The sequence below is a fragment of the Peromyscus californicus genome, unplaced genomic scaffold (genome assembly GCF_007827085.1).
Source record: "Peromyscus californicus insignis strain IS unplaced genomic scaffold, ASM782708v3 Scaffold_16__1_contigs__length_79575227, whole genome shotgun sequence".
Lineage (NCBI taxonomy): Eukaryota > Metazoa > Chordata > Mammalia > Rodentia > Cricetidae > Peromyscus > Peromyscus californicus.
In genome coordinates, this window is record NW_026294458.1 from 11682723 (window position 1) to 11710253 (window position 27531).

Here is a 27531-nt window from a genome sequence, read left to right on the forward strand (position 1 = left end):
CTTTTAGAAAGATAGTTTTATGTGATGGCATGGATGTTGCCTTTTTTTTTTAAGTAGAATCATTAACGCACATTTGCTCAAAATAAATTCTCATTTCCATGTCTACCAATACGTTTATCAAGTTTTCAACAGAGCATTAATATGAAAATGACTCGGATATGTGGGAACTGGGAACAAGCTGTGGGGTTTATTCCTCATCTATCTATGTTGCCTGCCGAGCCTCTACCAAGCCAGGACAGTAACCTTAGTAAATGCTTCCTGCATGCCTGGGTGGATGGTAAAAGAAGAAGAGCCAGGATTCAGCAGAGAAAGAGGTGGGTTGTAAGAATTCTGTCATTTATCTAGATGTAAGGGCCAACAGTTTAGCTAATTTACAAAAATAGACTGAGTAATACTTTTTTTTTTTTTTTTTTTTTTTTTTTTTTTTTTTTTTTGGTTTTTCGAGACAGGGTTTCTCTGTGTAGCTTTGCGCCTTTCCTGGGACTCACTTGGTAGTCCAGGCTGGCCTCGAACTCACAGAGATCCGCCTGGCTCTGCCTCCCGAGTGCTGGGATTAAAGGCGTGCGCCACCACCGCCCGGCGAGTAATACTTTTATATAAAAAGTAGTAACTGAGCAGACCATTCCAAACACAGTTCATCAATGGAACATAAACTAGTCATGCTTGGGCGATCCCTGCTCTGACCCCAGCCCAAATGTTCTGGAAGAACCCCAGGGTGTATCTGTGGAAGGCAGCCCGAGATGAAGTCACCAGTGATGACCAGTCACGGAGATCATGGAGCCAGACACCGACCAAGTGCCTGGGGTCCAGCCAGCACTGGAGGGGTGCAGACTGGGGAGTGTCATTTCAGTGGATGGACATGCTTTAATGAAAAAAAGTTACACACACACGCACACACACACACACACACACACACGTGTACGTACTTTCACACACACACAAGCATGCACACACACGTGCACATGCCTGCATGCACACATTTTTCTCACAGATTCCACATCTACACATTCAATCTCTAGATTAGAAACTTTTCAGAAAAAAATTGCAAGACTTCTGGGTGTGGTGATGCACGCCTTTGATCCCAGCACTAGGAATGCAGAGGCAGGCCAATCTCTTTGAGTTCGAGGCCAGCCTGGTCTACAATAGTGAGTTCCAGGACAGCCAGAGCTACATAGTAAGACCCTGTCTCAACACCCTGACCCCAATTGCATCTGTTCTTGTAGCTTTTCTCTTCATTAGCCCCTAACGAATTCAACCATTTGCATTAGGTATGATGTAATCTAGAGATGAGTGAGAGTATATAGGAGGATGTAGGTGGATTATAGCTAGATATTATGCCATTTTATATCGGGCACCTGAGCATCCAGATTCAGATACCCTTGGGGTCCCGGAAGCCATCCTCCATCAACACTAAAGCATGATTTCCTAGCCTCTTGGGTGAGAAGCAGTCAGGTTTCTGAAGGACAATCCACGCCTGCCTTTCTAAAACATGTCTTCCATGGAGGCAATGATTGCACTATGCTGTGCCCAGCCACTCCTCACATCGATTGCACATTAGAATTACCTGGGAAACTTTTTACAAATCAGCGCCCGTGTCCCGCTGAGCACTCATTGAGTCAGACTCTCTGGGGTGATTTCTTAGGTAAAGGCTGAGAAGAGAGACACTGCGTTAAAATTTCAAAATGCTTTTTGATAAAATTGCATCAGTCTTTTATTTATTTTTAAGTCATCAGCGTTGGATGCATTTGGTAGAGAAGACACAAAGAAAGATTACAGCTGGGTCCTCTCATGGAGAAATAACCCCAGAGGCAGTTTCCCTAACAGTTGTGTGCAATATCCAGGGCTCAGACCCTGCCAAGTGCCCAGGCTTCGCTACTGCCAGCCTCTGCTGTGGGTGGAGACTGAGTCACAATTCCAGTGTCCTCCTGAGGAGTGCAGGGCACACTGGTGAGATAAACCACGAGCCTGATTGACTCTCCCACAGGGGAGAGAATAAAAAAATGCCAGCAGAGCTCACAAAGTGATAACATTGATAACAGTGATTTCCAATAACAAGGTGTTGAGAGAAGCTGGGACAAGCCCGAGAAATCGATGGCACTGAAGCAAGAGGCCGATGAGCTCCACCTGGGATGATATGATGCCCGTGGGGAAAAGCTGTCCACGTGGAATTAAGGACAGGATGGCTCTGTAGGGGACCACATTGAGTCTTCCCAGGCTCTGACCACCTGACCTCCCATTTTGCAGGTTATGAGACCCCCCATTTAATATTCGAAAGCTCAAAGGACCAGACCCTTTCTTGATGCCTTTCTGCAGCCCCAATAGGTCACATGACTGAGGTTGGGTGGATGACCACTTCAAGTGTGCTGAATGAAGAAGCATTGATAATGAGATGGGGAGGGTCGTCTGCAGGGTACAGGGTGCTGACAGTGCCCTGGCTAAACTGTGTTGGTGAGGAGTGTGAACGTCCAGTGTCCTGCAGATAGCTTCATGCATTTTAAGTTTACTTCTAGGGGAGGGTCACATGCACAGAGCTCAGAGGACAACCTGTGGGTTGTGAGATCAGACGGGTTGCTGGGCTTGTAGCCAGTGCCTTGACCTGCTAGGGATACACCAGCCCTGTTGTTGTTTGTAAGTGCCCTCAAGTCAAGAAGCCTGATTAATGCAGGATTTGCTAATCAGATGATTTCAGTGATAACTTGTGAAACAGGAAGTAGGTTAACCGGGGCTTTGGGTTCAGTATGACTTGACCACGTGGACTTGGCCCATTGCTGAAGCAAGGAAATAAAACATAGTTGGCCTGTTTGCATCTCTATTGCTATGATAGAACACTGACCACAAGCAGCTTGGGGAGGAAAGGGTTTATTTGCCTACAGGTTTCAGTCTGTTTATCAAGGAAAGCCAAGGCAGAGGCTTGAAACAGAAACCAGCGGAGGAACACTGCTTGGTGGCTTGCTGCTCCTAGCTTCCTCAGGTAGCTCTCTTATGCCGCCTAGGGATGGCGCCGCTCACGGTGGACTTGGTCCTCCTACATCGATGAACAATTAAGAAAATGTCTCAGACATGGCCCCAGGCCAAACTGATCTAGCTGGTCCCTCACTTGAGACTTCCTCGGATAACCGTGGATTGCCTCAAGTTGACACCTGAAGCTAGCTAGGACAATGGGAGACGGAGAATCTTCATCAAGAAGGCTGTAAGAGGCCAAGCTGAAAGTTACATCTAACCCATCTGTCCTTGTCATGCAAGTGAGCACTTGAAGTGCTTGGTTCTGGTCACTAGGTCTGAAGTAAGGTAGTGTGGAGAGGGGGGCTGCCAGTTATCAGAAAAGAGAGGCTTCCCGAAGTCCAAAGGAGGATTCGTGAGGTAGGTTCGTGGCTCACCCAGGGCACTGCTGCATGGACAGCAGCACCGGTCCCTTGCCAGTTGGCACTAAGGGGAACAGCTTTGTTCTTTCTTGTCCTGTCTCCTGATACCTGTGCGATGTGTGGGTTGTGGATTACATCAATTAATTAATTCACCATTTATATTCCTCTGTTGGGCACTGAGAATGCTGGTGTGAAAGATCATGAGGCCTGCTTAATTGAAGACAGCAGGGTGGTAGAGGAGACTGTGAGAGGTCTATCCTATCCTCAAGCCTCATGAGACTGTGGGGCAACCTCTGCTATGAGGAGAAGTGAGGTATCTCAAAGAGGAGATGGGGTTTGTCCTGAGCCTTTTTTTTTTATTTAAGATTTTAAAACTATATGTGTATATCCAAATGAGTTTATGTGCATGCAGATGCCTCTGGAGGCCAGGGGGCATCAGATCCCCTGGGACTGGAGTTACAGACTGTTAAAAGCTGCCTGATGTGGGGTACTGGGGTCTGAACTCGGGTCCTCTGCAAGAGCAGTAAGCACTCTTAACCACTGAGCCCTCTCTCCAGGCCTCTTGTGCTGATTCTGGATGCTCAGTGTTGAACAATGAGCAGATGAGGGGGTGAACAAGGGTCCCAACAGTGAGTGTGGTGCAGGGTGTGGGGCTGGGGGAGTCATGCACTGTTCAGGGTCCACTTATCAACCAATAGGAGTTGTAGCTGGGCCTTTAGGATCAGGGTTCAGTTTGTCACTCTGGCAGAAAATTCTCGAGCCTGACTGGAACCATAGCCAGCCTCCAAGTGTGGTTTCTAGCCATGGCATCACCATTACCTTGGAACCTTCAGGAAATCCATATTCTTAGGCAACCCCTGCATACCTCCTGAATCTGAAATACTAAAAATAGGGCCCAGAAACCCATGGTTCAAGAGGCACTGAGATGAATCCTACCCAATTTGAGAACTAGTATATAGTCCGTATAAGACATGAACTAACCTGAAGTAGTGGGCTGAGCGGAGTGGGCTGGGGAGTGGGGGCCCTAGCCCTGAGGCTGAGCTGGGGGAAGCAGTGTATAAATAGGTGGCGAGTGGGAAGGTGCACTGGGGGTAGAAAGGTCGAGGCTTGGTCTGACTGGCATAGAACGCCTGTAATCCCAGAACCTGGGAGGTGGAGGTGGAGTATTGTGAATTAAGGACAGCCAGGATTTATAGAAAGACTCTGTCTCAGTGGACAAAACAAACCAACAAAATCAGCCAACCCCAGGGTTAGGCCCTGGAAACATTCAGAGGCTCGGCTCTGGCTGTGCCGTCCTGGTGACTTGATTGGGAATCCCTGGGACCCACGTGAAAAGCCAGATGGATTGTCACATGTCTGCAGTCCCAGGATTTCTACAGCAAGATGGGAGGTGGAGGAAAGAGAACCCTCTGGAAGTTTGCAGGCCATCTAACCTAGAATACGCAGTGCAGAGGCAAGCAAGAGAGACCCTGCCTCAAAGTGTACGGTGAGGAGTGATGCTCCAGGTCCTCTTCCAACCTACAAGGTGTACAGGGGTACAGAGCACCCCCCAGATAAAGAGTAAATATTTGTAAACTATTTTTTTTTTAAAAGCAGTGTTGGTCATTGAATAATTATGTTAAATTCCAGTCACTGTTGTACAAGGCCTGAGATAATTAATTTATGAAGAGAAAAGTTTGGGTCGGTAAGATGGCTCAGCAGGTAAAGAGAGCATGCAGTCAAGCCCAGTGGTTTCAGTTTGTTCCTGGGACCCACATGGTTAAAAGTGGATTCAATAATCTCCCTTTTTATCTGGCTCAGGTTTGATTTTAAGACCTTTTAAGATTCTTGCTATACGTGGAGAAGAAGAGAACCAGTTTTCACAAGTTGTTCTCCGTTCTCCACATGCCCGTCATGGGATGCACCCCCACACCTCCACACTAAATCAGCAAAATGTATAAAAGTCTTATTTTGCTTTGGTTTTGGAGTTTCATTCCATGACCCATTGTTTTGAGCCTCTTGTAGGGATGCCAATGCCTACAATGACAGTGGCCACTCGTGTGTAGCACCGCAAAAGCGTCTTCTCCAAAGTAAAAGAGAAGGGCCTGAGACCCCGCCATCCCCTTCAAGGGCACACCCCCACAGGCCCTGCCTTTTCAGCCCCATTACTGTTCGTCGGTGCTGCCCTGGGGTGGGGACATTCAGGATCAGCAGCCCATGGTAATGGTGGACCATCTGCCTCATGTAGGTGTCTCTGGTCGGCTTCCTCTTCCTGTTGGGCTTGTACATCTCATCCCTGGCCTCCTGTATGGGGGGACTCTATGGAGCCCCCCGGATCCTGCAGTGCATCGCCCAGGAGAAAGTGATTCCCGTGCTGGCCTTTCTGGGGCAAGGGGTGAGTGGCCCATTTTGTTTTCTCTCTCTGTGTCCCCCCCAAACACACACATACACCATGAGCTTTTCTTACTACAGTTTTCTGGTTAGTGCCTCTGGTCTCTGCGGGGGGACAGAGTGGAGTGCAGAGGTCGTATCTTTCAGCCCTGTACCTGGGTGGGTTGGCTAGCTGCTTAGATAAAGTATCTCACATATCATAGCTGCCCGGCTTCCTGGTGCTGAGCAGCGGTGAACAGAGCCCTTTCCTTCAATGAAAACACACCCAGGATCCTCCAAGTTTAGCATAATAGACTCTCTTGTTTAGGAGAAGAGCAGGCCCCTGCAGCTGTACTTTCCCACAGGCTCACTGTGTCCTGGGTGGTGATGGTGGTGGTAGTGGTGGTGGTGGTGATAATAGTGTTGTTGTTGGTGGTGGTGATGGTAATGATGGTGGTGGTGGCAATGTTGTTGGTGATGATGGTGTTGGTGGTGATGGTGGTGGTGGTGGCAGTGGCAGCAGTGGCCTTTTGATGAGGCTCACACTGTGGACTCTGGACTCTCTATGAGCTGTCATGGACCAAACTGTCACTGATATGAATAACATGGTTGAGAGATGACTGGGATGGCCAAAAGAGACTTTCCTAAAAACCAATAGAAATACACACTGGGAATCCCACTTCTCGGGAATGTGGTTTATAAGCTATACTTACTGTTGTTTGTTTTTTTGTTTTTGAGACAGGGTTTCTCTGCCTCCCAAGTGCTGGGATTAAAGGTGTGCGATACCACCGCCTCCCAGCCTCTTTATTTTTTTCTAAATTAAAAAAATATTTCCTCAATCACTCTGTTTATGTTTTTATTTATTGAGACAGGGTTTCTCTGTGTAACAGCCCTGACTGTCCTGGAATTTGCTTTGTAGACCAGACTGGTCTCGAACTTACAGAGATCCATCTGTGTCTGCCTCTGATGTGATTAAAGGTGTGTGTCGCCATACCTGGCTCTATTTTTATTTTAAAAATTATTATGAAAATACATATATATGAGTGTTGTGTCTGCATGTATGTCTGTGTGCCACTTGCATGCAGTGTCTGTGAAGGCCACAAGAGGGCGTCAGATCACCTGGAACTGGAGTTACAAATGATTGTGAGCTGCCATATGGGTGCTGGGAACTGAACCCGGGTCCTCTGGAAGAGGATCAAGGGCTTCTAACCACTGAGCAATCTCTGTAGCCACACCACTTTATTTTTTGAAGCAAAGTCTTTCACTGATACAGCTAGGGTAGCTGGCCAGTGAACTCCAGGGATCCTATTTCTGCGTCCCCACCAGCCCATGTTGGGTTACGGGTGCAAGCCTCCATGCCCAGATTAGATGGATGCTGGGGATCTGAATTCGGGTCCTCGTGATTATGTGGCAGACATTTACCAACTGGCTGTGTCCTCAGGTTCCCATTTGCTTTTCAGATGAATCCTTCTGTTTCCACACTGCAGACAGTTCTCTCAGTACATTGTTTATAACTTCCATTTTTAAATTTCATATAGCTTAGAAATCCATCTTTTATATTAACGTGAAGAGGATTTTCTCATTCTTTTTGCATTATGTCGATGTGACATAGTTTATTTACTCCGTTCCCTGCTGACTTCCTTGAGTGGCTTCCATTAAACGGTGTTGCAGTGGATAGACAACCCTCCCTTTCTACCACGACAACCGTATGTGTGTAATTTACATCTGTCCTGGCAAATGCTTGGAATCCATCTTTTAGCGTGTGATGATTTTTCTTATTCCTATGTTCTCTGGCAGTTTCATACCCGTGTGCGATGTGTCTTGATCCTCTCCACCTCTCCCTCCCTCACCCGAGAGGGCTCCCATTTTCATGGCCTTCCCTCCTTTTTGTAAACCCCCCCCCCCCCCAGTCCCGTTAGTGCTGCCTGCTGGAATGTTGACTGGTCCCGCTGGCTTTGTTTTGTGGAGGTCACCATAGTTGCAGTTCGTGAGTACAACGGCCATGCCATGTCCCGAGGACAGCATGTCACAGCCCTGCTCCGCATCCTCTGGCTCTTACGTTCTCTCCACCCCCTCTCCCATGATGTCCTCTCAGCTTTGTGGTGGTTGGTGTAGACGTCCCGTGTAGGGCTGAGCACTCAAGAGTCACGTATGTTTGTGTCCCCCCGCATCAACTGCTGCCCACTACAGAGAGAAACTTCTCTGAGATGAAGAGCAGCACTAACACCTGATAATAAATATCTAGAAGGCAGTTTGACAACGTGTCCATTTAGCAAAACAGCAGTAGTAGGTGCTCCCCTTAGGGCCGATGACCTCCCCAGCCATGGGCTTTGGTATTGGTGAAATTATTAAGGCCACTCCACATGGTTAAAAGGGAGGTTTATTTTGTTGGGTAACTTACAAGTGAAGGGATAGATGGCCGGGCGTTGGTGGTGCACGCCTTTAATCCCAGCAGAGGGAGGCAGAGGCAGGCGGATCTTTGTGAGTTCGAGGCCAGCCTGGTCTACAGAGCAAGATCCAGGAAAGGCACAAAGCTACACAGAGAAACCCTGTCTCAAAAAACCAAAAAACAAGTGAAGGGACAGGTTAAAGGTGTGTCGCAGTCCGGCGGTGTTCTCTGGAGAACTCTGTTCGGTCTACCTCCAGCATCCAGGGTCCAGGAACCAAGAGAGCTGGCCCATCCAGATCTTGGGTCTCAGGGTCCTCTCTTGGCCCCGCCTTGTAGGCGTGACAGTTACTGAAACCTTAAAGAGGTTGGAACTTCCAGATCAAAGCTGGAGTGGCTACTCACTAGACTTTGGACTAGCCTACATACCAGACTTGAATTCTTTCATGTGGAACAGTCCTCAGATTCAATCAGAAAGTGGTTGGTTACCTCCATAGCTGTCACGCCACTGTTTCTCCAATGGACATATCTTTGTATGGTCCCTTTTAAGGTTCACTGGGAACCTTACCATTGGTAAGTTTTCTCTCCCAGCAGCCTACAGCATCTTTTGGCACTATGCTAGCAGGGAGGAAGTTCTGAGATTAGTTTCAACTTTATTCTCTATGTCCTGAAACCCAAATGGGGTGTGCCTTCAGCAACAGGGCCTTACCAACTGTATTAGTTACTTTTCTGTTCCTAAAATAAAATACCATGACCGAAAGCAACTTATGGTAGAAGGAATTTGGTTTTGTTTACATTTTTTTTTGTTCAATAACCCATGACTTCCAGGGGAATTGTTGTCCACCCATGCAGCATGGATATGGGTTACTTGTGTTCAAACTCCTTCTTTAAAAAAAAAAGTATGTATTTGAATTAGCTTATAAAGCAGTGGGTCTCCATAACGGGTTTGCATACATCCTTTGTGTTGGGAAAACCCCTTCCCCTCCCCCTTCTCTCCCCTGTCCTTTGACCTCTTTTATTCACATCCTTTACTTCCTTCTTTTCTTCCTTGCTTTTTTTTTTTTTTTTTTTTTTTTTTTTTGACAGGGTCTCTCTACATAGCTCTGGCTGTCCTGGAACTCACTATGTAGACCAGGCTGGCCTTGAATTCACAGAGGTCTGCCTGCCTCTGCCTCCCAAGTGCTGGGATTAAGCCACCACACCTGGCTCCCACCCTTTGCTTTCATATCACATGATCTACTGTCCTCTTAGCCTTAAAAGCTCCTTCCCTTCCGCTTCCCATGGGGCCTTGCTAGATTCCTGGCTTATACAGGGGCTCCAGGTTAAACACACAGATCTCAGAGTTTGGAGCTGGGATCCGCAGGAGAGAGAATGTGTGGCATTTTCTGGGCCTCAGTGGCCTCCCTTGGTGTGATCTTTTCCAGTTCTGGCCATTTTCCTGCATATTTTGTAACTTCATTTCTCTTTACATCTGAATAAATCCCACTGTGTAGACGTAGCACATTTTCATTATCCGTTCATCAGCTGATGGACATCGCGGCTGATTCTGTTTCCTGGCTGTTGTAAACAGAGCAGTAATGAACATGGCTGTGCCGGTACCCCAGTGAAGAAGAGACTGAGTCTGTTGGGTATACGAGCAGGGGTTAGGTAGTGACTGCATCATATGGGGTTTCTGTTTTTAGTTTTTTGAGGAACCTTTACGCTGATTTCCATAGTAGCTGCACCAATTTACATTTCCAGCAACAGTGAATAAGCATTTCCCCTTTCCCACATCCTCACCAGCATTCACTGTTTGTTTTCTTGAGACAGAATCTCAAAGGTAGTATTAATTATATTTCTCTTATGGCTGATATGTGCACATACCCCCGCCCCCCCCATATTAAAAAAAAAAGAAAAGAAAAAGAAAATGGAACTCATCACATGGATACTAGTGATTTGACCAGAGCCTGCATGGTCAAATCGTCTCTGTAAATGCCCTCACAGACATTCAGAAGCATGCTTTGCTCATTTGGTGTCTCTCAACCCAATCAAATTGACAATCAGCATTAACCATTGCGATAGGATTCTGCTCCAGCTGTTGGATGTAAAAGGTTGATGAGGCCATAGGAACCTCATTCCTGTGTAGATCCAAGGCACCTTCCTCTACACTGTGTCCAGGAAGCTGCCCTATAAAATGTCCTGCCCAGATGCCTCCCAGCCTACCTCCACAGTCTGCAAAGGCTTCTCACCATCTAGATAGAGCCAAGGCATAGGGTGAAGAGACCATTTGAGTTCCCCTGCCCCAAGTGTGGTCTACAAAGTGATGCGGGTAGGCCCTAGCTTGGAGGCTGAGTGTGAGCATTCACTAATGAGGAAGGCTGGCCAGGCAGTGGTGGCTCAGGCCTTTAATCCCAGCACTTGGGAGGCAGAGATTGGCGGATATCTGAGTTCAATGCTAGCCTGGTCTACAGAGTGAGATCTAGGACAGCTAAGGCTACATAGAGAAACCCTGTCTTGAAAAAAACAAAACCATAAAACCTGGCCTTCCTCCTCATCTTGTAGGTATGTCTGCCAAGGAAGAATAGACATATTTGATCATATTTGTATTATTAGCTTGGTCTGTACTTGTAAATATTTAGACACAGTGTGTATGAACCTCATTTGTACTGTTGCCTTGAGTGACAAGGACAGTATAGCAAGGAGCATGTCTGTGGTTCATTGTTTTTTGTTTGTTTGTTTGTTTGTTTGTTTCCGAGACAGGGCTTCTCTGTGTAGTTTTGGTGCCTGTCCTGGATCTCACTCTGTAGACCAGGCTGGCCTTGAACTCACAGAAATCTGCCTGGCTCTGCCTCCCGGGTGCTGGGATTAAAGGCGTGTGCCATCACTGGCCAGCTTCTATGGTTCATTGTTAAATGAAATGATTTGCCAGTGTGCAGTAGAAATGGCCTTTCAGGATACAAAGATTTGTATTCCCTTTATTGTGAATGAAGTTGATTATCTCTTCCTGTTTTGTAGCTGTTTGTATTTTTTTTTTTCTATCACTAGGGTTATTTTCAATTTCCAGAAGCTCTTTGTTAGGAAGGTTAACTCTTTGTGATCTGTATTCCAGCCATCTCTCCCTGCTTGTCGTGTGTCTTTTAACATTGGAAGTTTCCCTAAAAACTTCTTCATTTATGACTAGATTATATTTGCTTATTTCCTTTTCTTAATGGCAGAACATTTGAAACTTAAACACATTTTTGGGTTATAGTGAACATCGTATAAAATGTCATAACAATCAATGTCAGCAGATTGAAGAATAACCCTGAGGTAAGCACATTGTAGCCCCCACTCCGGAACCCTGCCAGCCCGCCTTAGCCTTTGGTGCTCTGCTCTGCTCATCAGTTGCCACAGAGAGTCCCTAACCCTTGACCAAGGACACAAATCTAAATTTTATGTAATTCATGCAATAAAGCATTCTTCTCCTTTTGATTCCCCTCCAGTTGTTTATAAAATGCAAAGTCGCTCGCAGCTCATGGCACAAACAGACACTGGGATTTGGCCCAGGGACCTCAGTTTGCAACTCCGCTCCCTCCCTATGCATCTCTAAGCAGCTTGCCTGATTTTGAATACAGATTAAGTTTTCCTTCTCTTTACTGTCTGGGGCCAGGAGCTTTTCAGATTTGGAGGTTTGGGATATTTCTCTATTTATAATGCAGTATCTTTGGGGCCAAGTCTAAACACTCCATTCATTTATGTTTCATATATACCTAGCCACATAGCCTGAAGGTAATTATACACAGCATTTTAGGTATGAAACAAAGTTTCATGGTATTGGATTTCCCAATTAAATTTCCATACAAATCAACTACAGATTTTATGGAATTCCAGCATTTTAGATACAGAATTTTTATACTAAGGCTATGCAGTCTGTACATGGAATTTTGTGTGTGTGTGTGTGTGTGTGTGTGTGTGTGTGTGTGTGTGTGTGTCCTTCTGTGCTATACTCTATTTCTCATCATTATGTTTCTGAGCATCCTCTTCCTCTTTGTTGTAGAAGCATCTTAGTATTGGGGGCTTTTATGGATGATCTTTGCTCTGGATGTAAATTTAGACTAATCCCAAACTGCATTCCTATTACTGGAATTTTTTTTTTCCAAAGAGGGTTTTTCAGTGTAGCCTTGGCTGTCCTGGAACTTGCTCTGTAGACCAGGCTGGCCTTGAACTCAGAGAACCACCTGCTTCTGCCTCCTGAGTGTTGGGATTAAAGACATGTGCCATCATCTCCAGCTTCTATTACCAGAATTTCTTTTCTCTCTTTTTTTTAAGGATTTATTTCTTTTTATTTTTATGTGCATTGATGTTTTGCCTGCATGTATGTCTGTGTGAGGGTATTGAATCCCCTGGAACAGGAGTTACAGACAGTTATGAGCTGCCATGTAGGTGCTGGGAATTGAACCTAGGTCTCCCAGAAGAGCAACCAGTGGTCTTAACCATTGAGTCATCTCTCCAACCCCACCAGAATTTCTTAACTGCTCAATGTGTCTATATTCACATGCTGAGTAACACCCGACCCTTTCCAGGGTATGTGTACTAATCAGTGCTGCTGTAGAGATGGGTGAGGCATTCTAATCCTCTGTATTTTACACAGTTGCCATTCTCATGGGTATTTGGAAAATAGACACCTTTTGTAGTCAGACATTTCTCTCCCGCCTGCCAGTTCCCAAACAATCACTAAGAGACTTAATATTACCTATAAATGCTTCAGCCAGTAGCTCAGACTTGTTGCTAGCTAACTCTGACACTTAAATTAACTTACATTTCTATTTGTGCTTTGCCACGTGGCTCATGGCTTGTCACCTCATTTTTTTTTTTTTTTTTTTCGAGACAGGGTTTCTCTGTGTAGCTTTGCGCCTTTCCTGGAACTCACTTGGTAGCCCAGGCTGGCCTCGAACTCACAGAGATCCGCCTGGCTCTGCCTCCCAAGTGCTGGGATTGAAGGCGTGCACCACCACCGCCCGGCTTGTCACCTCATTTTTTACATGTCCTGCTTGCTCAGCAGCTGGTTGGTGTCTCTCCTGACTCTGCCCTCCTTCTTCACATCATTCTCAGTTTGACTTTCCCACCTATCTTCTTTCCCAGCTACTGGCCTGTCTGCTTTTTATTAACCATTGAGAGTAATAAATATTCATAGTGTAGAAAGGAGTTGTTTCATAGCATTTCCCCCTTTTTGTCTAATTAAAAAATCTAGTACTTTTACTATACTTAATATAGTAAAACTATATACAACAAAAACGATTATTAAGTAAGAATTACAGTAACAATATCCAATCCATTTGCATTTGACAAAATTAAAGAAAATACGTAATTATCTGTCTTATCTTGGTGAGTCTAAAGTTTTGAATCTCATTTTTTTCTATTATAACTACGGAAAACTATAATTATAACTATTTAGTCTTCAATTCAAAGACCCCAGAAGGGTGAAATGTTATCTAATGATAGGGGACATCAGGCTGCCTGGACAGTCACCCAAAGTTCCCTTGTAATGTTGGGGCATCCAACTCTGTCCTACAGCCTAGCATATATGACAGACTTTCCTGTGAAGCAGGGAATTTTGAAGGACTGTCCTACCTTGTTTTGGCAAAGTTTGGTAGTCGCCTTTCTTGTGTCTTGCTTGTCCAGTTTGGACAGTAACTGTCCGTAACTGTGGCAAGAGAAGTTTCTTTGCCCACATGGCTAGCTTTTGCCATAAAGAAAACAAACTCCATATGGAGTTTCTTTGATGTTCATCATTGTCTTTGAAGTAATTGGTTCCGCCAGGAGCAGAAGTGTCTCACTGTCGAGAAAATTCTAAGTTCTTACAACATTTTAAGTGCCATATTCTGGAGGTCTTTGAAGTGTTTGAAGATTGCCTATCTATCTGAAATATATCTCTGTGTGACCTTGAAAACCTAACTAACATGATTATAAGTTTGCTACTATAGATGACTATTAATCTGAATTTCCTAATTATATTTTACATTTTTAAGTGAGCTGCATAAACATAATACCCTAAAAAAGAGTAGATACATACATACAGTGTAACAAAATTAAATTTGTATCAATAAACCAAAATCCATACTAATGTAAAATATGTAAGATTAATAGTTGTCTTTTAGATTAAAGTAGATTTAATAATCTACATTTTCCCCCATTATTTCTATATAATATCCCTCTTTCTTCTTTTAGAAAGAGATCTCTGAGTTTAACTCCTTTGTTTAGCCTTTTTTTTTTAACTATAACCAATAACAATTTGTAGCCAAACTCCTTAAATGAAAACAAACATTTATAACCAATATTTTGGGAATGTGGGAATAGTTTTCTAGACTACTTCCTGCTTATTGGGGACACTGGTAATCTTTGGGGGACCCTGAGAAAATTCAGGATTATGGTCAAGGACTGACTGGAGTATTCTTTGAGGTTGGATCATCTCAGCCAGCAACCTTCAAGCTGTTCTGAATGCAGAATTCTGAGGAGACTATAACAGAGGCATTTTGAGATGTGGCATCACCTGGGCCATCCAGTTTTATTCCTCTGGTCCCCTTGCTCTGACAATACATAAACTTTTAAAGGTAACATACATATCTGCATTAATTGTATAGATTCTGCATTGTACATAAATCAGCCAAAGATGATTTTTTTGTTGTTGTTTTATGTTTGAGCAGGTAAAATATACATCATGCGTCTTGTAGTTCTTTTAAGTTCATTTCTTTATGTTTGTAGCCAGGACTATTTAGGGAGTCTTCTTGATCAACCTGATTTTCTTTAATCTGGAGTGAATCCACTGTTCTTCATTTCTTGTGAAAACAAAAGCATAACCTCTCTCCCAAAGCAACATATCTTTTGGCTTAAACTTTGAAATCAGGATAATTTAAAAATATATAGGTTGGTTTAATCTAGCAGCTTTCATAATCCAAGTTCTCTTAGCAGCCAAAAATTTTAAAGACAACTCAATAATATACATAATCCAGACTCTCTGAGGCTTGGAGGGTGGTTTAGAAAGACTCCGAGGGAGCAGCTGTGGAGAAGGAGGCAAATAGAGAGAAGCCAGGTGCCATCCACAGAGGGAAGGGCAGCTGGGTCACACGAGGCTCCTCCAGTGAAGAACAGGGACCGAGAGGCCAATGCAGATTTGGTTCCAGAACCATGAGTGGCTGTGATAGTTTCAAGGAAAGGCAGTTAAAATGTCTCCCCGCATCCATGCCCTCCTCCATGAATGCCGGGCATGTGTGATTATGTGTTCCTGAGCACACATATGCTAGCAGAACTTCCCTGATCCGGTCACCCGTGATTCTGCTGTGTCCTCTGGGTGGACTTGAACAACTTGTCCCTGAGCTGTGCACCCAACCTGAGTGAGCAGAGGAGGTCGGTGGTTTGTAATCCCATGGGGAGTTGAAACACCAAGACTTCCAAAGTTGTACGGTAGCGACCCATGTTAATAGTGAAGAGCCCCATGCCTCTGGTGTTTTGGAGCTATTACAGGACCCTGCTGTGTTTGTGTGATCATGTGTTAACTCAGGTCTCACACTGACCCCAGGAGTTGGATGTTATTTTTCCAACTTCACATGGAGAGAATGTAGAAGTAACTGTCTTATTCAATAAGAAACACAGAATCAATGCAAAGAAGAAAGCCAAGAGGTCAGAGCAACAGCTAAGAGCTAAAAACCTTACCCTTCCTCTCGCAGTGGTCCTACCTCTCCGAATGAGAGCTACTTCCTGTGTTAAAGTCTTTATAAAGACTTTCTGTTCTGCCTTCTCATTGGTTGTAAACCCAACCACATGAGCGCCTCGTCACTGCCTGTCTGTACAGACCTCCAGGTCTTCTATGGTTGGTATTGAGATTAAAGGCGTGTGTCTCCAATGCTGGCTGTATCCTTGAACACACAGAGATCTGCCTAGCTCTGCCTACAAAGTGCTGGGATTAAAGGCATGCATCACCACCGCCCAGGTTCTTGCTGTTAGCTTGATGGCTTGCTATTAGCTTTGACCCCCGGACAACTTTATTTATTAACATACAAATAACATTTTAGTACAAATAAAATATCACCATAAGAGAATTTCCTGAGATATTACATTTGATTTTTATATCATTTAATTGTAAAATTTCTGAAATTTCCTTTCTGAAATTTCATAATTTTGTGTTTTGTTGTTGTTGTTCTCCTAGAAAGGGCCAAACAAAACACCTGTAGCAGCCATCTGCCTGACCAGCTTGGTGACCATGGCCTTTGTCCTTGTGGGTCAGGTGAACATCCTGGCGCCCGTGGTCACCATCAACTTCATGCTCACCTACATCGCCGTGGACTACTCTTACTTTGCCCTCTCCATGGCTCCATGCAGTCTCTCCCAGTCTCCCGAGCCGGTGCCCGGAGAAGGTCCAGATGCCCTGCGCTGCTCTGAGCACCTGCTCCAGGACAAGGCTCCTAGCTATGGTTCTGACTCCCCTGCTGGAAGCCTCTCTGAGGGCACTCTGCTGGAGTTCACCAAGGACATGGATCAGCTCCTCCAGCCCACAGGGAGGCTCGAGAATGGTCAGCTTGGGTCAAGCGAGGGGAACCAGATGCCAAAGAGGCAGAAGAGGAAGTGTAAGAAAGGCGCCAAGCGAACCCTACGCGATAGCTTCCTCTTAGATGGCGGGTCTCCTTCGTCCTTCCCCACAGAAGCCTCTGATGGGTGGCCCACTGCCTCCTGGGAGGAGCAAGCATCCTGTCAGAACCAGCAGACGGCTAGGAGTGAATCACATGACCAACTTGTCCCCGAGCTGTGCACCCAGCCTACAGTGAACAGAGAAGGTAAGTGCTCCAAATGTAAATGTTGGGGCCTCCTATTTTGGGGTGACCACCAGTTGCTTCATCTACCTGGTTATTATACCCCAGTTTTCCTAAGTTTGGATAATTTTAATATTTATTCCAAAATGTTGAAATTTAGGTGCCAGTTAAATTATTTATAACTCTACCCTGTTATATATACCCTAGCTAATTTTAGACAAAAATTTCTATCTATTGTGTATAAGAGCTGGGAGCCAGAGCTAGACATTGAGTATCATTTTCCATAAGTCAAAATGAGGTTGGAGCTTAACCATCGTGAATCAGACTAAGTTATCCTTTGGTGAGGACCCTTCTTAATGCTAAGAACTCACGAAGTTTTGTTGGTGGATGAGGACTCTCTTAACACAGGCACCATGGGCTGAAGGAATGGTAGTTATAGGAATCTAGTGTTTCTTAAACCTACAAGCACAACATCACAAAGAAAGTCATTATAGAATGTGAGAAACCCCAAAAGAAAGAGAAAATACCATCTTTGAGGACCTGCCATATCCTAGGTGCTTTATATCTTGCTCTAATTTGGAGCTGGAATGTCACCCAAAGGCCCATGTTAAATGTGTGGCCCCAGGATGCTGCAATTGGGAGCTAGCAGAACTTTTAAGAGAAGGGGCCTATTGGGAGGCCTTCAGGTCCTTGGAGGCATGCTCATCAAGGAGGTTTGGGGACGATGCTCCTCTCTCTGCTTTCCTTTGTTCTGTGGCCTATGATATAAGCAAGTTTTATTCTATCACATGGTCCCACCATGGTATGATACCCTGCTAGCAGGCCCAAAGCAGTGAGGCCAAGTAGTCATGGACTGACACCTCTGATACCGTGGGCCCAAAATAAATATTTTTGCTTTAAAAGTTGGTGAATTCGCTAACTTTTTATCACTATGATAACATGCCTGAGAAAATGACGTAAGGGGGAAAGGGTTTATTTGGGCACCATTCAGAGGTTTCTGTCCATACTCAGTTGAGGCCATTGTATTGGAGCCTGTGGCAGCGTTGAGGCCTCACAACAGAGAGGCACAGTGGGAGAAAGCTGCTCACCTTCTGGCAGTCAGGAAGAGAAAGGAGAACAGAAAAGAACCAGGGGCAGAGCATAACCTACTACTATACTTCCTCCAGTCAGGCCCCACTTCCTAAGAGCCCATTCAGTATAGACTCATCAATGAATTCATTGATACAGTCACACCCCGTCCCCTATAGCTCTACCAAGCTGGAGCCACGTCCTCAGCAATAAGACTTTTTTGTAAAAGATTTATTTATTTATTATGTATGCAGTGTTCTGCCTGCATGCCAGAAGAGGGCACCAGATTGCATTATAGATGGTTGTGAGCCCCTATGTGGTTGCTGGGAATTGAACTCAGGACCTCTGGGAGAGCAGCCAGTGCTCTTAACCTTTGAGCCATCTCTCCAGCCCCAACAATAAGACTTTTAGGAGGACATTTTCTATTCAGATCGTAATTGACTGAGTTGATCATCTCAGGTGTTTGTTACAGCGGCAGAAGCTGACTCATGTCTATTACTTCATGTAGTATAACAGATACCAGCATCTTCCAGTTAACAAAGGAAGACTTCCAGTGAAGTCATAGACAAGTTTGAACAGATTCTTTGCACGGCTTGATATCCCATGATCTCCAGGTTTACTGTGTGCATTTGATATCTAGGTACTTTGTATCATGCCATCTCTGTACAAATAGGTGTGGGCAGAGGGCAAGGCAGAGGTCATAGAAAGAGACATCTAAAAATAAGCACTTTGTGTTCTCCTACTAACTAGCTTTTCCTCCTTTCCTTCTAACTTTTAGTGGTAGTAGTGTTATTAAAATATAAAGCATTATTTTATTTTTATCAAAATCGTAAGCATACAGTTTGATAAGCCAAATGGCATTAAAAATCACACTGTCAGGAACAGTGGTTCCCACACTTCCATACTGTCCTTCTTTGCTATTCATAACACCCAGTCCCACCCCCAGACAAAAAAAAAAAAAAAAACCTTAAGACTCAGCCAAAGAGTTTCTTCTTCTGTTAGCCTTTCTGTGATTTGTAGTATCCCCCCAACCCCCACCCCCCGCCTTTTTTTAAATTTTAGTTTTATGAGGCAGAGTCTTACTGTGTAGCCCTGGCTAGCCTAGAACTTGTAGACCAGGCTGGTCTCACACTCATAGAAATCCCCTGCCTCTCTTCCCTGGGTGCTTGGGATTAAAGTTGTATGCCACCATGCCCAGCAGCTTATAGACAATCCCTTTAACCACACATCAAATCTAGGGAACACGAAATGTCTTGGCCATGATAGTATAGTGAACGATTGTCCTTCGCTGCTGTTGGATGCCCATCACTGAATGTCCTTCCTGTGTCTGAAGAATTTCCAACATCATGAATCTTGGGGGTAGGCTGAGGAAGCCTTTCACACTCAAAATCACAGACGTCAAATACTCAGGTTTATGGCATCAGCTGCAGCTGGAGTTCAGGCACAGGACCAAGGATATGCCAATCAGATAAACCCTCCTCAGACTGGGAACTGGGAATCGGGGGAAGTGAGGAAGTCAAAGAACTCTCTGGAAGTATGTTGGAAGGTACAGGACAGTGCAGCAGCGGTATTTCCCGGATACATACCATTTTTGAGTGTCAGCCTGGCTGTAGAGTCCTGACCATGCTCTTTAGTCTTTCCTGCTATTTTCAGAGATCCCTTTTAAAAACTTAGTTAAAATGCACTCAATATATAATTAATATCTGAGCCATTTCTAGTATACAGATTAGTGCTATAAATATGTTTATATTTAAGTGAGACAGCTACTACCATGGTCATTTCCTTCTGATAAAACTGAAACTATATCCATTAAACAATCACTCCCATTCTCTTTCCCTGAGCTCACTGTTCACTGTTGGGGAGCGTGCCCTGCTGAGCCTACATCCTTCATGTTGGAATGATGACTGTGCATGTTAGTCTTGTGCTGACTTGAATCAGGCGGTGATGGTGGCACACACCTTTCATCCCAGCACTAGAGGCAGAGGCAGGTGGATCACTGAGTCTGAGGTCAGCCTGGTCTACAGAGCGAGTTCTAGGACAGCCAGGGCACAGAGGAATCTGTAGATGAATTTCTAATTGATCTTATTCAATAAAAAACACAGAACCAAATATAGGGGTGAAAGCCTTAGAGATCAGGGAAATAGGAATAGCCACCAGCCAAGCTTACCTCACCAACTCTGCAGCTTCCAAAGTGAGCTACTTCCTGTCTACCCACACCTTTATTGCCTTGCTGTTCTGCCCTCTCATTGGCTCTTAGCCCAGCTACCTCACTTCTTGTCACTGCCTGTCTGTACAGACCTCTAGGTCTCTATGGTTGGTACTGGGATTAAAGGCGTGTGTCACCATGCTTGGCTCTGTTCCCTAGTATGGCCTTGAACACACAGAGACCCTGCCTGTCAAGTGATCAGAATAAGGGCGTGTGCTACCACTGCCTGCTATTTCCTCTGATCTCCAGGCAAACTTTATTTATTAACACACAAATACAGTATCAGCATAAATAAAATATCACCACAGGAATCCTTTCTCAAAACAACAACAACAACAAGGTTTTTGTTAACTTGACACAAACTAAGTCACCTGGGAAGAGGAAACCTCAATGGAGAAAATACCTCTATCTGACTGTCCTATAGATTAATAGTTGTTGTGGGAGAGTCCATCCCACTTGTGTGTGGTGTCACCCCTGGGCGAGTGGCCCTGAGTTGTATAAGAAAGCAGGCTGAGCACGCTACAGGGAGCGAGTCAGTGATCAGCACCCCTCCATGGCCTCTGCTTCAGTTCCTGCCTCCGGACTCCTGCCTGGAGTTCCTGTCCCGACTTCCCGTCGTGATGGACAGTGAGCTGTGGGATGAGGCAAACCCTCTCCTCCCCGAGTCGCCTTTGGTCCCAGTGTCTATCAGAGCAACAGAAGGCAACCTAGAGCGATGCCCGATCCCACTCTGTCATCTCTGCAGGTTTAGGACATTTTCTTCCTGCGGCCTCCCAGTTTGTCCTTTCCATCAGGACTGGAGCCTGGATTGGGGGTGCGCGGGGGCGTTCTGGACTTCAGGTGTAGAGGGCTGAGAAGACCCTTGTTTAAAACAAACCTGATAAGTACCCCCACTAATTTCTCAATGCCTCTGCTTCCCTAAGACAAGACCTTTCTATCTTTCTGGGTTTTGCCTGTCGTCTTTTGAGATCTCAGGGTCTCATTATATAACCAGATTGGTTTTATACTTGTTATGTATCCGAGGCTGGCCTTGAACTCAAGTAGGCTCCCTAGTCTTGGAATTAGAGTTGTTCACCATGTTACCCAACAAGATCTTTCTTTATATCTTTGCAGATTTCTTCCTCACTCCATCCATCGTGTTGATACTTTGGGTATTTTTCTTTCTTCCACAATATTTTCAAGTGTATTATGTATATTTCTTTAGTTCATTTTCCAGCTTTCTTTTGCATTTAGTCACCTAAAACTGTTTTTCTGTTCTTGACAGGGCTGAAAATACACGAGTAACGTGGGAGTCAGCTCCCTTCCCAGGGCGCTGCACACACCGACAAGTCCCCTACTGCTGTGGCTGTCAATGTTTATGTTTGTTAAGAAAAGTCCCACCTGTTCAATGGTTTCCTGGATAATTTCCTGAAGCTCTGCCATCCGCCATCCCCTGCTCCCCCACTCTATCTTGTTTAACAGTCCTCTCTTTTCTTGTCATCTTGTTCTCCTTTCTGGAACATGTCACAAATTCATTTCCCAGTTCTTCTGGTGATTTTTGTTTTAAATGTCGCTTGCTGTGTCCATCATAATGAGGCTTGATTACCAATAACAAAATCATAAGACAGTAGTGATTTAACTTGCCTCCTACAAAAGGAGCCTGAGGTGGGCACAGCAGCTCCACAGACCTGAGTCTTTACCACCCACACTTAGCAGGTTGTTCTGTGAGCCAAGATGGGGCTGCTGGAGGCTTGCCGTTACATCATATCTAGGCAGTAGAAGAAAGAAAGAGACACAAAAGATGAGCCGCCAAGCTGTGTCACATGGGCCTTCCTCGAAAGCCCATTCTGCCTTGCTGTGTTTCCATGGTTGGCATTTAGTCACGTGATATGGTTAACACGACCTGCAAGATGGGGCTAGCAGATGTCTTTTTACCCGGTGTCTTGCTGCTTATAAAATGATGCGTTGCGTTTGGTTTCTTCACCAGGAAGGCGGGAAGGTGGAATCTGCGTCTGGGCCGTGCCGTACTGTTTCTAATCTCCAGACACTGGGTTGTAACCTGACTTGTCCATATCTTCATTTTCTTCTCTTACTTTGAATATCATCCTTGTTTGTTCTGTAGATATAACTGCTTCAGTTATGTCCCTGACAAATATCATCACTTCCTGTAAAAACCTTTCTGCCCTGCAATCTCTTCCTGTTTTCTCTAGATTCTTTTCCTTTGGTGTCCCCTCCCTTCCTCTGTCCTCCCTCCCCCTTCCCCCTCTCCTCCTCCCTCCCTCTTTCCCTCCTTCCATCCTTCTCTCTTTTATTGCAAAGACAATATAGTACTTAAAGACAGTATAATACTCTGATCACGGTTTCCCCTCCATCATTTCCTCCGAGGTCTTCCCCCTCCTCACCCATCCAACTCCATACCTGCTTTCTTTCTCTCTCTGGAAGACAAATGGCCAATCAAAACCAAACTAGAATAAAACAAAGCAAACAGACAAATGGGGGGGGGCGGGGAATGCAAAGAAAAAGCATGAGAAACACACACACACACACACACACACACACACACACACACACACGTCACAGAACTGGAAACCACAGTAGGTAAACAAAAAGCCAAGGAAGGTAAAAATGCTCAGAGCCAAAGCATTATGAGACAAACATCTCCAAAAACCCCACTGAGTTCGTTTTGTGTTGGCCAACTATTACAGGTCTGGGGCCTCCCTTAAGTGTGGCTTGTTTACCCAGTGGGGTCTAATTGGAGGAAACGCATTTCTGCTTTGCAAGCAGTTATCCTTTGGAGATAGCTTCTGGGTTAGGGATGGAGGCCCAGGTCCGTTTCCCTTCTCAGTGCTGGGGCCCTATCTGGCTTGGACCTGTGGAGGCCCTGTGCATGCTGTCACAGTCTGTGAGTTCATGAGTGCGACAGTCCTGTGGTGTCTGACAGGCACTGTTGGCTTGGTCTCCATCCCCACTGGCTCTTCAATCTTTCTGCCTCCTCTTCTGCATAGTTCTCTGAGTCCTAAGGGGAGAGAGAGGCTTGAACAAGACATCTCCCCTTTAGGACTGACTGTTCCAAGGCCTCTTACTCTCTGCACAGTGTCCTGTTGTGGGGTCTCTGCATCAGTTCCCATCTCCTGCAGGAGGAAGCTTCTCTGATGCTGGCTGGGCATGACACTGAGCTGTGGGTAGAGCAGAATGTCATTAGGAGTCATTTTATTGCCGTGTTCCATCAGCAGAACCATAGTCCCTGGTTTCCCCCTGGGTCCGTGACCTATCTAGTCTCAAGCTCTTGGCCACCCGAGCGTTATCAGGCATGAGCTCTGTCTCATGGAGTGGGTCATGTCAAATCAAATCAAATCAAATCAAATCACATAATGGTTGGTTACTCCCACAACGTTTGTACCGCTATTGTTACCAGCATATCATGCAGACAGGTCACCACTGTAGATGAAAGGGTTTGGAACTGGGTTGGTGTTTAGCTTTCTCCTTTGGTAGTGTGCAGAATACTTTCCAGGACCATAAACACTAGTCAGTAGGGGTTACGGCTCTAGTTAGGCACCATCTTGACTCATTGCATTTAATGTGTTATATAGATGATGTCTTAACAATAGGGCCTTACAGTCAGTTTGTGGAGAACAAGCAATAACCCTGGCAATAGCCTGAGTTGTTTGGGAGTTTCCATGTTTCACTTGGTGGTGAGAGAGGTCTAGTTGGGTCCTTGTCTTACTTGTTATTTGGTGATTCTATTTAGATTCCATACATATGTAATATATATAATATTATATATATATATATATATTAAAGCTACTGTAGCAAGTTTCCATATGACCCCTCAAATGGCCCTTAGTGTTAGCTGCCCCTCCCTGTATTTCCTCCCTTACCCCCTCTTTGCTACCCCTCTCCATTTAATCCTCCTGTTCCAGTCTCCCCAACACCCCCTGTCTCTCCATAACTATATATTCTATTTCCCTTACACTAGGGGTTCCTTCTACCCTGCCTAGTCCCTTACTCTATACTTGACCTCTGTTGTTATGTGGATAGTAGCATTTCTATCAAAGGCTTAAAACCTAACATCCAACATATAAGAGAATACATACCATATTTGTCTTTTAGGGTCTGGGTTATCTCACTCAGGATGATTTTTTCCCCCATCTATTTACCTAAAAATTTCAATTTTTGAAAGCTGAATAATATTCCATTGTGTAAATGTACCACAGTTTCATTAGCCATTCATCTGTTGATGGACATCTAGGTTGTTCCCAGTTTCTAGCTATTATGAATAGAGCAGCAATGAACATGGATGAGCAAGTGTCTCTGTAGTAGGATGTAGAGTCCTTTGGCTATATCTAAGAGTGGAACAGCTGGATCTTGAGGTAGATCTAGTCCCAGCTTCCTGAGGAACTGCCACGCTGATTTCCATAGTGGCTGTACAAGTTTGCACTCCCACCAGCAATGGATGAATGCTCCCTTCACCCCATGTTGTGTTTTGAAAGAAAATGGCCCCCAAAGGGAGTGGCACTATTAGGAAGTGTGGCCTTGTTGGATGAAGTGTGTCACTGTGGAGGTGGGCATAGATGCTCAAGCTATGCTCAGTGTGATATTCAATTCACTTCCTGTTGCCTTCTGATCAAGATGTAGCCAGCACCATGTCTGCCTGCACACCGCCCTGCTCCCCACCATGATGATAATGGACTAAACCTCAGAAAATGTAATTTAATTACATTTAATCTGCTCCTGCCATTTCCTACATTAAATGTTTTCCTTTATAAGAGTTGCTGTGGGGGTTGGGGATTTAGCTCAATGGTAGAGTGCTTGCCTAGCAAGCACAAGGCCCTGGGTTTGATCCTCAGCTCCAAAAAAAAAAAGGAGTTGCTGTGGCCAGGCAGTGGTGGTGCACACCTTTAATCCCAGCACTCGGGAGGTAGAGGCAGGTGGAGCTCTGTGAGTTTGTGAGTTCGAGGCCAGCCTGGTCTACAGAGTGAGTTCCAGAAAAGGTACCAAAACTACACAGAGAAACCCTGTCTCAAAAAACCAAACCAAACCAAACCAACCAACCAACCAAACAAACAAACAAACAAAAAGAGTTGCTATTGTCATGGTGTCTCTTCACAATAATAGAAACCTTAACTAAGACAGCCCATCCTCTACAGCATGAGCTGTCTTTATTTTTATTGCTCTTAGCTGTTTTTACTGGTGTAAGATGAATTCTCAAAGTCATTTTGATTTGTGTATCCCTTTAAGTGTTTCTCAATCATTGTGTTTCATCTTTTGAGAATTCTCTATTTAGTTCTGTACCCCATTTAAAAAAAAAGATTTATTATTGGGGACTATGGGGCTCCAGCCCCTCAATAGTCCCCTTCCAGGGTCCAGGAAGAATCTACAACCAGCTGATAATTTAATCTTTGATGAAAAGAAATGAATCTATGTACATGAAACCCCTTAGTCCATACATTTATTATTCGGTGTGAGTTCTCCCTCTACACAGCTTCTATTCTGCTCTTGTGTCTAGCTCCTTTCTTGCCTGAATCCCTCTACCTTTATCTGCTGTCCCCTCTAAGTTCTATCTTAATTCTCTCATCTTAGTTCTGCCCCATCTAGGTTCTCATCCATCTAGTTCCTTTCCATCTCAGCTCCTCTCCCATCTCCTTCTTTCTCATCTTGTTCTTCCCCATCTGGCTCTTCCTCATCTTCCATCTCGTTCCTCTAGTCCTCTCTTCTAGCCCTTCAATCTAGTTCTTCCCCATCTCGGTATGTTCCTCTCCAGTTCTCACCCATCTTCTTCCATTCTCTTTTCTCTTCTCCATCTTGCCCTTCTCTGAAAATAAAACTGCCCTTTTATCCCTTTGACCCTTATTTCTCCAAGCTATCTCTGCTCCTGCCATTTCCGGCAAGTGTGCTCCGTCGCTAGGCAACATGGCTAAGCAACTTCCATCACAGCTAGATGTACCTGTAAGTTGGAACCCTTTAGTTCTGAGTTAGTTGGTAAGGGTGGATCTAAAACTAGAGATGAGACTTTAGAAAGGAGAAAGTTAAGCTTAATTGGCACATCTGCCAGGCCTTCTCAAACAGGTAGTCTGGACACTTACGTCTGTTCTTAGAGAGTACAGAAGTATCTCTGATAAGGTACTTTCCTCCCTCTGGGGATGGACCTGGCCGGATATTGCCAAAGATGATAATTATAGGGAGGCTTGAACTGGGGTTCTGGCTGTGCATAGCTGTCAGTGCAGAAGGTTATCTAAATATTCCTAGAAGAAGTTAGGTAAGGAGTTAGAGGTCTATAAAAGTTAGTAAGGCTGTAAGAAAAGGAGGATCTGAGCTAAATTGTGTGAAGCCATTACTTAATGTCCACCTGACTTCCGTGTGGAATTTACCTTAATTCAGGAGACGTATGTGGTGGTTTGGACTGTCATTCCTGTTAGTCCTTGAATGTAGCTAAGGGAGCTATCTGATTCCCGTGCTAGAAGGGGAGGAACGGATGAGCCTGAGGGAAGGAAGTCTTTCCTGAGGCTGTTCTCCAAATACCAGGAACGTATATGTCCAGATAGTGATCAGTCCACACTGTTAGAAATTCTTAGAAAAAAATCAATTGGGAAAGCTATGAAGGCACACATGATTTTCATAACAGAAGACAGCTGGTAGATAACAAGCCAAATAACACCAAATGCTTCCTCTGAAGGATTTCCTTGATCCCTTCAGGTTGTGGCTTTGCCATAACCAGCTGAGTTCTTATAATATACTCCTGTGACCTGTAGCAATTTATTTATTTAAGTATTTTATGTATATGGGTGTTTTGTCTGTATGTACATTTGCACTCTAGAAGAAGGCATCAGATCTCATGTGACTATAGTTATAGATAGTTGGGAGCTACCATGTGGGTGCTGGGAATTGAACTCAGGACCTCTCGAAGAGCAGCTCTTAACTGCTGAGCCATCCCTTCAGCCCCCTTACACACTATTTTTAAGTGGGTTATTTGTTTTTGTTGTTGTTTTGTTTTGTTTTTCAAGACAGGGTTCCTCTGTGTAACAGCCCTAGCTGTCCTGGAACTCACTATGTAGGCCAGGCCTTGAACTCAGAGATCCACCTGCCTCTGCCTCCCTTTAACTGGGATTAAAGGCGTGCACCACCACCACCTGGAGGGTTATTTGTTTTCTTGATGTACAGGGTTTTGTTGTTGTTGTTGTTGTTTTTAGTTCTTTATATATTTTAGGTATTAATGTTCTATTAGATGTGTAATTGGAAAAGCTCTTTCCCATTCTATAGCTTGCTGCTTTGTCTGAATGAAGGTGTCCTTTGCCATATGGAAGCTTTTCAGTTTTATTAATTGTTGGTTCTAGTGCCTGTGCTATTGGTGTTCCATTTAGAAAGTCTTTTCCTGTGCCAGTGAGCTCAAGACCACTCCCCAGTTTCTCTGCTATCAGATTC

General features: G+C 44.7%; 1 protein-coding gene across 5 annotated transcripts in view; it reads left to right on the forward strand.

Annotated features, from left to right (window-relative positions):
- The window catches only part of Slc12a8 (solute carrier family 12 member 8), a 157362-nt gene that overhangs the window by 96820 nt on the left and 33011 nt on the right, over window positions 1-27531 (forward strand). For 4 of the 5 annotated variants that reach the window (XR_008218779.1, XM_052740384.1, XM_052740387.1 and 1 more), the window contains 2 exons: window positions 5590-5736; window positions 16259-16883. Coding sequence is in view for 4 of the 5 variants with exons in the window: in XM_052740384.1 (XP_052596344.1) it covers window positions 5590-5736; window positions 16259-16883 (772 nt within the window). In the remaining variant the exon portion in view is untranslated. The remainder of the gene's footprint in view (window positions 1-5589; window positions 5737-16258; window positions 16884-27531) is intronic. The other variant, XM_052740386.1, reaches the window with a different exon arrangement.